The 13,261-nt window shown below is 35.6% G+C and overlaps 1 protein-coding gene across 2 annotated transcripts in view; it reads left to right on the top strand.

The window, feature by feature from the left end:
• Window positions 1–13,261, top strand: part of EPHA6 (EPH receptor A6) — an 853,164-nt gene that overhangs the window by 640,717 nt on the left and 199,186 nt on the right. For both annotated transcript variants that reach the window (XM_059921344.1, XM_059921343.1), the window contains one exon: window positions 9,472–9,657. In XM_059921344.1, coding sequence (XP_059777327.1) covers window positions 9,472–9,657 — 186 coding nt within the window. The remainder of the gene's footprint in view (window positions 1–9,471; window positions 9,658–13,261) is intronic.

Genomic DNA, 13,261 nt, shown 5'->3' with positions numbered 1-13,261 from the left:
TCCTTCCTAGAAACACATATAATAATGGTATATATTGCAATCTAGGACTCAGTGAAAACATCTTCTGAATAAATAATATAATGAAGCATAAGCTTTTTAGAAGAAGAACTATGATGAATGTCTTCTGAAGGACAAAACTGACTGAATAAAAGTTTGCCTAAAATAATGTTCACATTAGTGAAAATAGCGCTTTAACATGAAAACAAACTTTTTAATGTTCATTTTATTAGAACATACGCCTGTTACTATCCCTTGAGAATAAATAATCACATTAAAATGTCTACAATTCTGAATCATGGTTTAATTTACAGAGTCATTACTGATTATCTATGCATATTTTCTTTAAGATAAAATGAACTAATATAGGTTTATTATAAACCTTTGGTATATTAAAGCTATTCAAAGTCTTTATTGCTATTAAAGAATTGTGTAATATCACTTTTAATAGTAACTCAGGACACTCACTGTCTTCTTTAATCAAAATAATCATCTCTGTATTTTGGGAAAGCTGATTTTTCTCCCATTTTTGAAAACATTTTGACCACTACAGCTGACAGTCTACTAGCTTCTCTTAGTCATGCTTGACTAAACACAAGTCCTCTGCTGTGAATACTGATTATGTTTATTGCCTGACTGAATTCCAAAATGTCTTGTTTGTGCTAGTGCAGGAATTCATACATGCTGGGGGAAATGATATTGTGTCACGCTTGCCCACTCAAGTAACACTTGAAAATGTTTAGTGTGTACTTTCACATAGAGGTTTCAATACTGATGAAGGTGTCTGTCATGAGGATGTCAGTCCATCGTGCAGTCAGGAAACATTAGACCCATGCTGTTCATGATGATAGACACTGGGGATTAAAATGAAGACAAAATCCCTGTGCTCAAAATTTTCACAGTGTAATGGAGAAATGAATGAATGGAAACTTACAGCTAATGAGAGAAGTGTTGTTAATAGAAAAATATAAAAGGGGGGCATTGGAGAGTAATAAAGGATCATGCTTAAATGGAGGATATTATCCAACCTAAAACGGAAGCTAATATTTGAGAACTAACTCTGTGCTAAAAGCCATCCATGTATTATCACAAGTTAATGGCTTAGTAAAGCACAAATTAATTATTTTACAGTTCTGGAAGTCAGAAGTCCAAAATCAGTCTCATTGGGTTAAACTCAGGGAGTTGACAGTGTTGATTCACTCACGGCACATCAGGGAAGAATCTGTTTCCTTGACTTTTCCAGCTTCTAAAGGTCTCCTGCCTTCCTTGGTTCAAGTTCCCTTCTCCATCTTAAAAGCCACCAGCATAACATCTTCAGATCTCTCTGTGACTTCTCTTACCTCTGTTTCCATCATCCCATCTCCCTCTCTTGACTCTCCCTCCTGCCTCCCTTTTATAAGAACCTTTATGATTACATTGGACCCAACTGGATTGTCCAGGATAATCACATCTCAATCCCTTTTGCTGTATAAGGTAACATAGTCACAGATTCTGTGGATTAGAATGTGAACGTCTTTGGAGCTACTAAATGAATTAAGGGATAAGGACAGAAAAAGCAGGTTTTAAGAGATATTATGGTTGAATTGTGTCCCCCCAACCCTGAAAATTCATATGTTAAATCCCTATCCCCCAATGTAAATGTATGGGGAAATAGGGCTTCTAGGTTTTGATTAAAGTTAAATGAGATCATAAGGGTGGGATCCTAATATGATAGGATTGGTGACTTTATAGGAAGAGGAAGAGGGAGAGATCTCTTCCTTCTCCATGGCCTCACCAAGGAAAAGACATGAGGACACAGTGAGAAGGTGGCCGTCTCCAAGCCAAGAAGAGATCTCTCACCAGCAAACCAATCATCTGGCACCTTGATTTTAGATTCCCAAACCTTCAGAACTGCGAGAAAATAAATTTCTGTTGTTTCAGCCACCCAATCTGTGGTATTTTTTAATAATAGCGCAAGCCAACTACTATAGGAGATAATGATAGGATTGCCCTTAGAAGACGTCTAGGTGGTTATGCAAGTCTGGAGTTCAAGAGAGAAGTCTGAGCTGCAAGTGTAGATTTGGAACTTAACAAGCTAAAGGCAGTAGCTGGTGGTAGTGAAAGATATTACCCTGAGATAGTGTGTGTACTGACAAAGGATTATAGCTGAGAAAAGAACCATATATTTTTAGTAACACTTCTATCCAATGCAGAGTGCTCAGCAGCCTGATTATGGGAGGAGAGACTGGCAGATGTTTGAACTGGTCCTAGATTTCATTTGCAGAGAATGGGTGGCCGCAAGGCTAGTGAAAATATATAGTAACAATAGGAGCTGCCAGAGGCAGTGCTAGGTACCTTTACTTCTTATAATTCTGCAAATCAGATAGTCATGTTTTATAGATAAGGAAACGGAGACTCAAAGACATTGAGTAACTTTCTCTGGGTCACAGAGATTTTTTTAAATTAGATTTTATTTCTGAAATGGTCCTTCTGATGGCAGCATAGAGAATAAATTTTTATAGAGCATCAAGCAGAGTTTTGAAATGCAAATATTTTTTAGTCTAAAGAGCTCTTTCAATCTGCCTTGAGGAAAGAAAGCAGGTGGTATGAGAGGCCTGTGGTAGAGGCTGATACTGGATTAAAAAAGTGTTCTAGGAGTAGAGGTAACAGTGAGTTTGAAAAGTCAAAATAATATGAATAAGAATATTCAATAAGTGAGTAATACACTGGACTTTATGATGTCAGAGATAGAGAAAACTTTAATTTTCTTGAGGACAGAGTTATAATTGGGAGTTTGTTTTAGCAGAAAAGAATAAAAACTTGCTCAGAAAGAAAAAGAGGCTGTCTGATGTTTGGAATGTGGTGTGGGAAAAAATAGATAATGCGTTACTGACCTCATTCACTAAAGAAATCCTTACCCCTGTTTGATAAGGAAGTCATTCTCCTGTCTTGCAGAAATACTGCTTCCTGGCCTAGGGTTTAAGAACCCAGCAGTGAAGGATACTTAGAGTGACATATTTAACGTACTGTCTATGGTATCAGTATAATTTTAAAAGACTCAGTGGTTACATGGAATTTTTCTTAGACTAAAAAGCTTTGTAAAAATTTACACATTAATCTTTATCTCTCAAGAAGAATATAGGTGGTAGGTATTTAACCTACCCACAATGATACTAAAGCAGGAAAAAGTAATATGGCTTCCTCTAATGCCACAAAACAAATTAGTGGTGATGCCAGAAATAGAAGCCCTAACTTGTAAACCTGTCCTCTTTCATGTCTTAGTCGACTCTTCCTATTGACAAGCCTTGTTAAACACAAGAAGTCTTGCATTGTGTTGAACCTTTCTGTGAAGTTGAATCAGAAACATTCAAATATCATTTCAACTGGTGTGAGATTATGTTTTCAAAAAGATGTTGTTCTCTTTCATATGTGGAAGAAACCAGACAGAATTAGTCATAAGGATTCTGGTATTTCATCCTTGAATGACAGACAGTGAATGCAATTGGGTGGGTGACCCTCCTGATAATAATAATGGAATTTACCTTAAGACCTCAAGAGACTAATAAATCCCTCTAGAACTGAATTAAAAATCTGTTATATGTTTTTCCTCTATGCCTCTTCTTTTTTAACTCCTTATATGACACTTTATTTATTTTACTCCTTATATGACACTTTAAAATATTCTTCTTGTCGCCTTTATACTCAGAAATGAAACTGGATTGTTTGCAGTTAAGTTTAAAAAAAAAAAAAACTGAATACAGAAGGTATTGAAGTATCTCTTAACTGTATACAATGAAAGAAGAGCAAAAATTGGACAATTTTTACTCTCTCTAAGATATCCCAACTTTGAGTCTAGAGTTGTGTTTTCCCCACATTCATGCAGCAAGTATTAAAGAAGTGCTTATTTTGTACTAAGCACTGAGAGTACAATAGGAAATAGAGACAGTTAATCCCTGTGCCATCATGACTTAGATTACAGTTGACTGGATGGAATTAAGGGGAAGTGTTGAAATGCAGGGATAGTTACTAAATGAGTAAACTAATTAAAAATGAATTTCAAAGATAATTTCACATAGTCAAAAGTGCTATACAGTAAATATGTTATGCTAATGCTCTCAAGCCAAAGACCCCAGGAACACACTATAGTTGAAAAAGCTGGGTTTATTGCTCATTTCAGCAAGGGAAAACACACACCATGGGGAACTCTAGTGTGTGTCAGTAAGAGGGTGTTAGAAAGAACCTATTATAGCACTTGGGCTTTGGTTGGGTGATTTGGCAGGGGGTCCAAGAAAGCAGGAGTTTGCTCTGGATTAAATGCTGTCAGAAAGCAATGGCAAATCTGCAATTGAATATCTGTTCTCATTGCCTCCTATTGGGTGCCTCCATCACCCTGTGATGGCCAAATACACAATGCCTTAGACTGAACAGATGAGATTAACAGGTACTTATTCATTCCATATACTTACAGCCGGGGCGGGGGGGAGGAGGGACACCACATGCCACACAGGGCCACCTGGGCTACTCTTGGGAACCTAGTGGACAACGGGGGGCTGTGGGAGACAGGCTTTGTAGTGTCAAGAGGATAGGGTACCCCCGATACCCTCAGGAGGATGTGACTGGCTTGCTTGAATCATTCCCCAGGCTGGCAGGAGAGTGAAACCTGTCACTCAGTGATGAGGAGGAACTGCATCTTATCCATTTGATAAGGTGGGTTGTTTGGCCTTATCTGTGGGAGCAGAGTGAGGAGGAGAGCCTGTGGTAAAGCCATTTGAGGCCCTCCCTGTTCGCCCCTGGTGTCAAACAGCACATAATATTGGGCCTTAGTTTTAGGACTTATACCATAGTATCTCAGTGAATCTTATCTACAGGGAAGGGAGACTAGAACAAGAATAAGGTTTTAATTGGTAGAGAAGTAGCAGTCACTCATTTTGGCCAAGAGAGGAGGAGATGTTTAGTATTTTGGCCATGTGACCTTGCCTTTTTTCTGTGCTTAGGCAAAATTATGCAGTAGCCTTGCTCAGTCTCATTTTATTGTGTCTCAGAGCAACCTGGTTGAGGTTGAGGTTGAGGTTGAGGTTGGTATAATGTCTGATAGGAGAATAACATAGCCTAGCTCTGAGAGCGAGGCCGGCTTCTGATTGTAGAGCTGCTGTTTTTTTCTGTCTCATTTGGAGGGACCTGATGTTGGTGGGGGACTAAATGAGATGGGTTCATCAGAGTAAGTTTCTGAAGAGGGGAAAGCTTGGCATTTGCTGCTTATATGAAGCCATCGCGTAAGAGAAGAACTGAGCAGGGTGGAGACAAGGGAGGAAGGGGAACAACTTGTAGAGAGCGTTCCCATCAGAGGGAAATGGCAAGTGTGATGAAAGAAACATGTCATTACACCTGAGAGGTATGTTTTATTTTATTTATTTATTTTAACATCTTTATTGAGGTATAATTGCTTTACAATGGTGTGTTAGTTTCTGCTTTATAACAAAGTGAATCAGCTATACATATACATATATCCCCATGTCTCTTCCCTCTTGCATCTCCCTCCCTCCCACCCTCCCTATCCCAGCCCTCTAGGTGGTCACAAAGCACCAAGCTGATCTCCCTGTGCTATGCGGCTGCTTCCCACTAGCTATCTATTTTACATTTGGTAGTGAATATCTGTCCATGCCACTCTCTCACTTCGTCCCAGCTTACCCTTTCCCCTCAAAAGAATGGTTCTGAAGAGCCTAGGGGCAGGACAGGAATAAAGACGCAAACGTAGAGAATGGACTTGAGGACACAGGGAGAGGTATGTTTTAAAAAACCGTCAGGAGCGTGGCTCTCTGCTTCAGTGACTCTCAAGGGGTTGGAGGTAAGGGAGTACCAGAATCTCAGAACAGGGGGAGTAAACTTTCAGAAAGCCTCCAGGGGTTGTTGATATGATAATCCTCCAAGAGAGATTGTCCCTTGTTGCCTCTACCCTCCTCCACAGTTTTAGTTAAAAGATATAGGCTTTATGTGGAAAATCCATTTCTAATTGATAATTTAATATGACCTTATATACCATACAACAAAATTGCTTGTCCAGAAAGGTTTTACCACCATCCAGGGAGAGAGATGGGATTGTTAGCAAGTGCATGAGCTGTCAGTGGCAGAAGATCAATTATCCTAGATATATTTTTCTTGACTCTCTTGAAACTAGATAGACTGTAGTGATTTTTCCAGACCATCTAATATACAACCTATTTAAGCGAGGTCTCCATTTCCATTTTATAGTGAATGATTCCTAATATATGGTTTTATCATTCCATCTACCTGTGCATATCCAGTTAATGTGTTTGAACACTATACAGTAGTGAGTTTGAAGACATCGTTGTTACTAACTGGGAATTTAGCATATTAACACAAGTATTAACAATGATAAATATCTCAGACAGCAGAGAATAGTGATTATAAGCATGGACTCTGGAGCCAGATTGCCTAGGTTCAAATTACTGCTCTACCACTTTGTAATTACGTTACCATGGACAAGTTACTTAGCTCGTATGTCTCAGTTTCCTCATCTGTAATGTGAAGATAATAACAGTACCCACCTCAAAGTTTTGTTGTCAAGATTAAAATATATTTTAGGTTTTTAGACCTGGCTCATGATAGGCACTATATAAGTGCTAGCTTTGTAATAATGATGGTGACATTGTGTTGGTAAAGGGAAAAAAAAGTATTTAACACCATATTCCTATAGTTGATGAATTAATGATGGACTAACCAGTATATATAAAAGTTCACATTTTATTAAGGAATAAATCCTCTTACCTATGATTACATACAGGGCCTCCACTCTTGCTACAAGAGCAATCATATAATGGATCAGTCTTTGGCAATATTTTAAAATATGCATTTAATTTAAAATATTTTTTCCTTTCTGGCTGATTTGTCTGATTCATCCAGGCTTACCACAGATAAGAGTTTTAATACATTCTATGACTGAATTTTTTGCACTATGCCTAAAGAATGCACTAGGAGTCTCAGATCTTTAATTGAGGCAGCCATATTTAGTGTCACTGAAATAAGTGTGATAACAGCTTGATCATGCAAAGCTTGACATGAAGAAAACACCTGCCTGGTGTTAATAAGATTACATGAATTTCACACAACAGAAGACCAAAGTAAATTGCCACTCTGCCTGTCTTGATAAAATACCAACAGAGTTTGCTATTCATTTCACTATATTCAAAAGTTTATTTGAATTACTATAAAATGTTAACAGAAAATCACTTGCAATCTGGGCTCATGGCAGGTGAGAGGTTTTAAAATATTGTTGAATCTTTATATGTACTAACAGATTTGTTAAGGCAAAATAAAAGCGAGAAGAAGAAAAAATATTTGTTTTGTTCTAGATATTCATTAAAGCAAACCAGAGTGATGTGAAAAGGAATTTCAAGTATATTAGTAGGCCTGGCTATATCGGACATTAATTTAAACACGTACATATACCTTTACTCTCAAGGTTCACAGCCTCGATAGAAAAATGTTGAAAATTTCTATCATTTGCCAATTTTTTATGTCTAAGAGAAAATCTTTAAAAAATTAAAAACATTATTACAAACAAAACTGGAAAACTATGGCTTCTTTCTCCTGTGAACATAAGAACATTTAACTTCCAATAGGTTGAAAGCATCATTAAGTAAAAAAAAAAAAAAAAAAAAACAACTATTCTTGTTTTGATGTCAAATTATGTAAGATTTGTAAAACCCCAATATCACATACACTGAACTTAGGGACCACATTCTAGTCAGCATTTTTTGTTTGCGTGTTTGTTTATTTATTTTTTTACCATATATATATATATATATATATATATATATATATATATAAAAAACTTGCTAGACTGCTTTTTATTTCTAATGGACATGTTTACACATAATTTAGGAAGCAAAGTTTTGTCTTATTTCCTTTCTAGTTTTATTTTTTTTCATTTAAAAAAAATCTTAGCATCTATACCAAAATATAATTAATATTCATGAATAGTCAACATTTAGTTGACTGTAATGAATTGGTTCAAAGAAAATATGGATAATCTGTGGCGCTACAAAAATTTAATTTGATCCTCTACACTTAAACTTACATAGCGTCGAGCTACTGGCCAGAACTGCTAGCTAATAAACCAACTGAAGATATTTTAATTTTTATTTCTTTCACCTTTCCAAAGATATATATAACTTAAAGCACATAAATAGTACTTTACAGTTTATAAGCACTTTTATATGCATTATCACTTTTGATCTTCCCAGTATCCTTATGGGGAAGGAACATTATAGAATTACAAAAGGTTTCATTATTATATTCACTTCATAGATGAATAAATTGGGGATCAAGCATCATGCTTTTAAGTAAATGCAGGGAATTGACCATAGAAAAATTAAATCTGAAAACTCAAGCTTTATTGAATTTACTACATTGCACTGAGAAGTCTCTGACCGTCCTTCCCACAGTAACCCCTCTAGTCAACCTTGTCTCCTTACTGCCCTATGTCCATGTCATTCTCTTTACTGTTTCTGACCGTTGAATCTTTGTCTTCACTTCCCTCACTCCATATACTCCTGTCTGGAATGTTGCTGCTTTTCTTGACTATCCGAATCCTACCCATCATTCAAGGTCCAGCAAAAGTTCCACCTCCTCCAGGAAGTCTTGCAGCTCCCATTGTTCTTACTTAAATAATACAACATTTGCAGGGATTGGTTCTTAGGTTCCTAAGTGTTTCAGTGTTTCATCTAAATTCTCCTACTAGACTATAAGCTACAAAGAACAAAGACCAACTCTTATACTTCTTTGAAATACACAGCACTCTAGCACTGGATATATATGTAGTAAATTCATGATAAATATTTGGCTGTTTTTTTAATCTATCCATTGGAGCCATTGCTGAACTGTAGATAATCTTACTGTATTTGTATTCAAACCATGTGACGTGTAATTTAACCTGTGTGAACTCAACTATAATAAGTAATTATAGTTGAGTTCAGTGTGGTCTTTTCAATATGTTCATATACCAGTTGACCCTAGCATTGATTTCTAATGGCAGTGAAGCCCAGACATATGCCCGTGCAATCAAATCAACTACATATGCCTGATGGATTCCCTGCAAAGAGCAGGCATTTGGCCCATATATCAGTATTGAGAACAGGAACAGGAAATGTTATGCAGTGATTGCTTTTCTATAGAATTGCATTAGCATCACCCATTCTGCTAGTCATAATTTCTCAGCAGATCAGGGATATCTATCAATGGAAGTTCCTGTGGTACAGCATACGAAAATGCATTTCATTATTCATTACAAATGATGCTGATCAGGCATATTGTCATTACAAGTTTAATTTTTAAGGAAGAGATCTCTATGTAAAAATGGCACACTTGAGAGTCATCACCTTAAAAAACAAAAAGATGGTACTTTGTGACAATTCATTTTTTCTGGAATATAAGTATTCTGTTTAAACAACTAACTACTTTTGTTCATATTTTAAGGTGAATTTGGAGAAGTCTGTAGTGGGCGTTTGAAAACACCAGGGAAAAGAGAGATTCCAGTTGCCATCAAAACTTTGAAAGGTGGCCACATGGATCGGCAAAGAAGAGATTTTTTAAGAGAAGCAAGTATCATGGGTCAGTTTGACCACCCAAATATCATTCGCTTAGAAGGTGTTGTCACAAAAAGTAAGTACTGATTTTCTTCTTTTATATATCTGTCTCATTTCCTGAAATAAAAAAAAAAAGCTTAATAGCAATATCACAGCCATTTAGGGGATAACTTAGTTCAGATATCATCTTCAGATATCATCCCTTGGAGTCTTGATATTAGTCTATGGCATTATCAGAGTTTGCACTGGTCACCAAACAGCTTTGAAATGTTTTTTTTATTACCTGTAAATCATTTGCTAATTTAACTTGAAATAATAAATCAAGGTAAAGGGTTATATATTTTTTCCTAATTTCTGTAAGCAATTCACGTCTTCTGAACCTGCCTAAATTTCAATATTAATAGGAGAAACAGTTAAAATATTTGGGGTCATTAAGGTAAAATAGTTCTGTTTGTAAGTAAATGTCATATACAAATATAGAATGCTTTAGCTAAAGTAAAACTTTTAAATAAAAAGTTCTTTATGGAACCTACCTACATAAATGCCATTAGAACTGTATTATTTTAATTTATATAAAATGAAGAAAAGAATTACAATTTCTGAAATAAAAATCCAGTTTTTACAGAAATAGTGGGATCAAAACCATTCCTTTGGGAAAAAAGTTCCTCAGAAATCCAAAACTAATCATATCATCTAAGAAATAGATTGCAATATATTCACTTTTATTTGAATAATGATAAGGCATAACTTAATATTTCTCCTTATTTTATTCACTAATGAGTTATAACATATAAAACTCAATATAGTATGGCATTATAAACTCATAAAAATAATCTAACTCTTTGAGAGGCATTTTTCTTTTGTAAAACTGAAATTTGTTTTAAAACCATTTAAATGAAATTGAAATTTCTTATTATATTTGGAAGAAGGAAAGTGTAAAAGCTTACTAAAAACATTTAACTGACTCTGTGTCTGAAACTCCAAAGTCCTTCTCACAATGCATTGGCCAACATGCTATCCAAGGAGAGCAGAAAATTACTGATAGCCATGATAGTTTGGAGGACACAAAAGATTGCTTTTGATTTCAGCTGTTGCCATGGGCTGTTACTTTAGTGGCCTTAGTAGAACCTTCCAGTATTCATGCCCTGGTGTTGTTCTCTCCCACATTGATTGTGGGCTTGTCCATGTGACTAGCCTTGGCCTATGGGACATTAACAAGTGTGATACAAGTGGAAGCATCTTACATATTTGTACACTGGGCCTTATCCTCTTGGAACACTCTGTCATGTAACTTAGTCTCCAATGTTGAGCAAAGACAGTACATATGGTGAGGCCACACGCAGAACTGCAAAGAGGAGAACTGAGGCATTCTAGTCAACAACAGCTCTACAAGAGCTCCCAGCAGATAGTCAGCACTGAGTGCCAGCTTTGTAAAGAACCATCTCAGACATTACAGCCCCTACTTCTACTGCCAGATGGCTGCAGCTGCAGATGATATTTTGTGGAGCAAAGTATCCACCCAGCTCAGTCCAATCAACCCGTAAAATCATGAGAGGTAATAAAATGGTTGTTGTTTTAAGCCGCTCCGTTTTGGATAGTTTATTACACAGCAATAGTTAACCAAACAGATGGACACCAGTTAGAATTCCACTCCTGCCACTGAAGTCTTGTGAAGTTTTAGGTAGATGATTTAACATCTCTATTGTTTACTTCCACACTGTAAAATGGGGCCAAAATAAGTCCTACCCAATAGGAATGCTGTAAGGATTAATTTTATAAATGTATAAAGCATTTAGCATAGCATGTGACTCATACTAAGCCACATTAAATGGTAGCTATTATTGGTACTATAGTTCACCATTTCATTCTCATGGCAACTCTTATGCATATCTGCTGAACCTTCAGTATTCACTGAAGGATATTGAATATCAAACGGGTGAATTAACCCGCATAAGGACCTCTAACCCATAGTAAGTGGTATGACTGATGTTCAAACTGAGGTCTGTCTGTTTGACAGACCCATGGGATTTTTTGTTTCTTTGCTTTTTATTTTGCTGTATCACAGTGAATAAGTCAGAGTTTTACACTTTGTCTTATCTGAATTAAATAGCATTAAATAAATTATAATCTGAATAAAATAACACAATACCTTTTAAAAATAAGGAAAATATTTAGATGAGTGGAATAAATTACCTCTTATGTAAAATTTGGAGAGATCCAAATATGCCACAATACCTAGCAAAAATACTAATCTAAAAGAGAGAGAGAGGAAACAACATATTAATTATTTCTTTTATATTTTCTGACTTCCTTGTCATTAATTTAGCATGAACATTTCAAGTTATTCCTTATGTTTTATATCTCTCTGGAATGAAAAAGATAATTTTAAAGTTGGATTATGAAACTTTGCAAAGCATTTAAAATAATTTAAGTATGCTGTTGAAGTCCTCGTATGAGTATTTATGCATGAAATATCTGGAAATAAATATCTAACAATAAATTCAAAGATCAGATATTTATTTTCTACCTTTGATAAATCACATTCTGTGAATTATTCATGTATCCCTATGTGTTTTATTATCTATCTATATAATATTATATATAATTTGGCCCTATGAAGTAGTAGGAATTATTTATTCTAAATCAACTAAATAGGTTTAATAAGATAATCTATGGCACTTGTCTGCCAGTTTGAAATACTCAGTTTATTTCACAAAGACATTCAAGCAACTAACACAGTGATTGCTTTACATCTCTAACAATCTTGTATAAAATTGGGACCAGTGACCCTTACGTAGCCCAATTTGTATGATTCCTAGGTGAAGGTCCTTATTCCATTTTAAGAAAAAGAAAAAGAAAGAGAGAAAAGATAAGAAAAGAAAAGAAAGGCTAATTGAGAAAGGATAGATTCAATATGCTTTTGAGTGGCAATAATCATTGTAGTTTTAACTTGTAAGTATGAGCCCCACATAAGGGTGTTGTGGTGATGCTGAGGTGGGTGGTGGAGATGGAGAAAGGAATAATTCCCGCAAAGACAAGTGGGCGTATTTATACTGTTATCTTCTTGCAAATGCTATGGGATTTTTAAGAGAAAGGCAATAAATGAGTGCCTCATTCCCATAAATACATGGTAATTGTACCAAGATTACCCTTAAGTAGCTAAGAGATAGCTAGCAATTAATGCTCCCTAAGGACTACCATATTGCATAAAAGATAATACTGACAAAGATAAAGATGCAGTATAGGTTTATATGGTCATGTTAGTAGAGTATCCTGGGGTTCTGAGAAATAAATGCACTGACTCTCAGTTGCAAGTAATGCAAAATTATAGATCAAAATCTTCATCAGATCCTTTTATAAATTCTTAATATGCATAATTTTTATCTTATCTATAGGTTTTATCGCTGAGAGATACATATTATAAAGTTCTTGGAAACACTTTTGCTCTTTCATACTTGTGCATATAACTACTTTTATTATAAACTTCAAAGTTAAATGATTAAAAGCTGTATTATATAGAAAGTGTGTCAGATAAAAGTTGAACCTATTTGTTTGACACACATCACAATTTCATTAACCTATTAAGAAGCAACTGATATAGAAAGAGATTAATCCAGCTAAACCATTTGCTTAGCACATGCATTTTCTCCAAGAAGCAAATAGAAGCCATCAGTTAGAGA

The sequence above is a fragment of the Balaenoptera ricei genome, chromosome 4 (assembly GCF_028023285.1).
Source record: "Balaenoptera ricei isolate mBalRic1 chromosome 4, mBalRic1.hap2, whole genome shotgun sequence".
In the NCBI taxonomy this organism is placed as follows: Eukaryota; Metazoa; Chordata; class Mammalia; order Artiodactyla; family Balaenopteridae; genus Balaenoptera; species Balaenoptera ricei.
The sequence above is the reverse complement of the archived record's forward strand: the minus strand, read 5'-3'. Positions and strand labels throughout refer to the sequence as shown.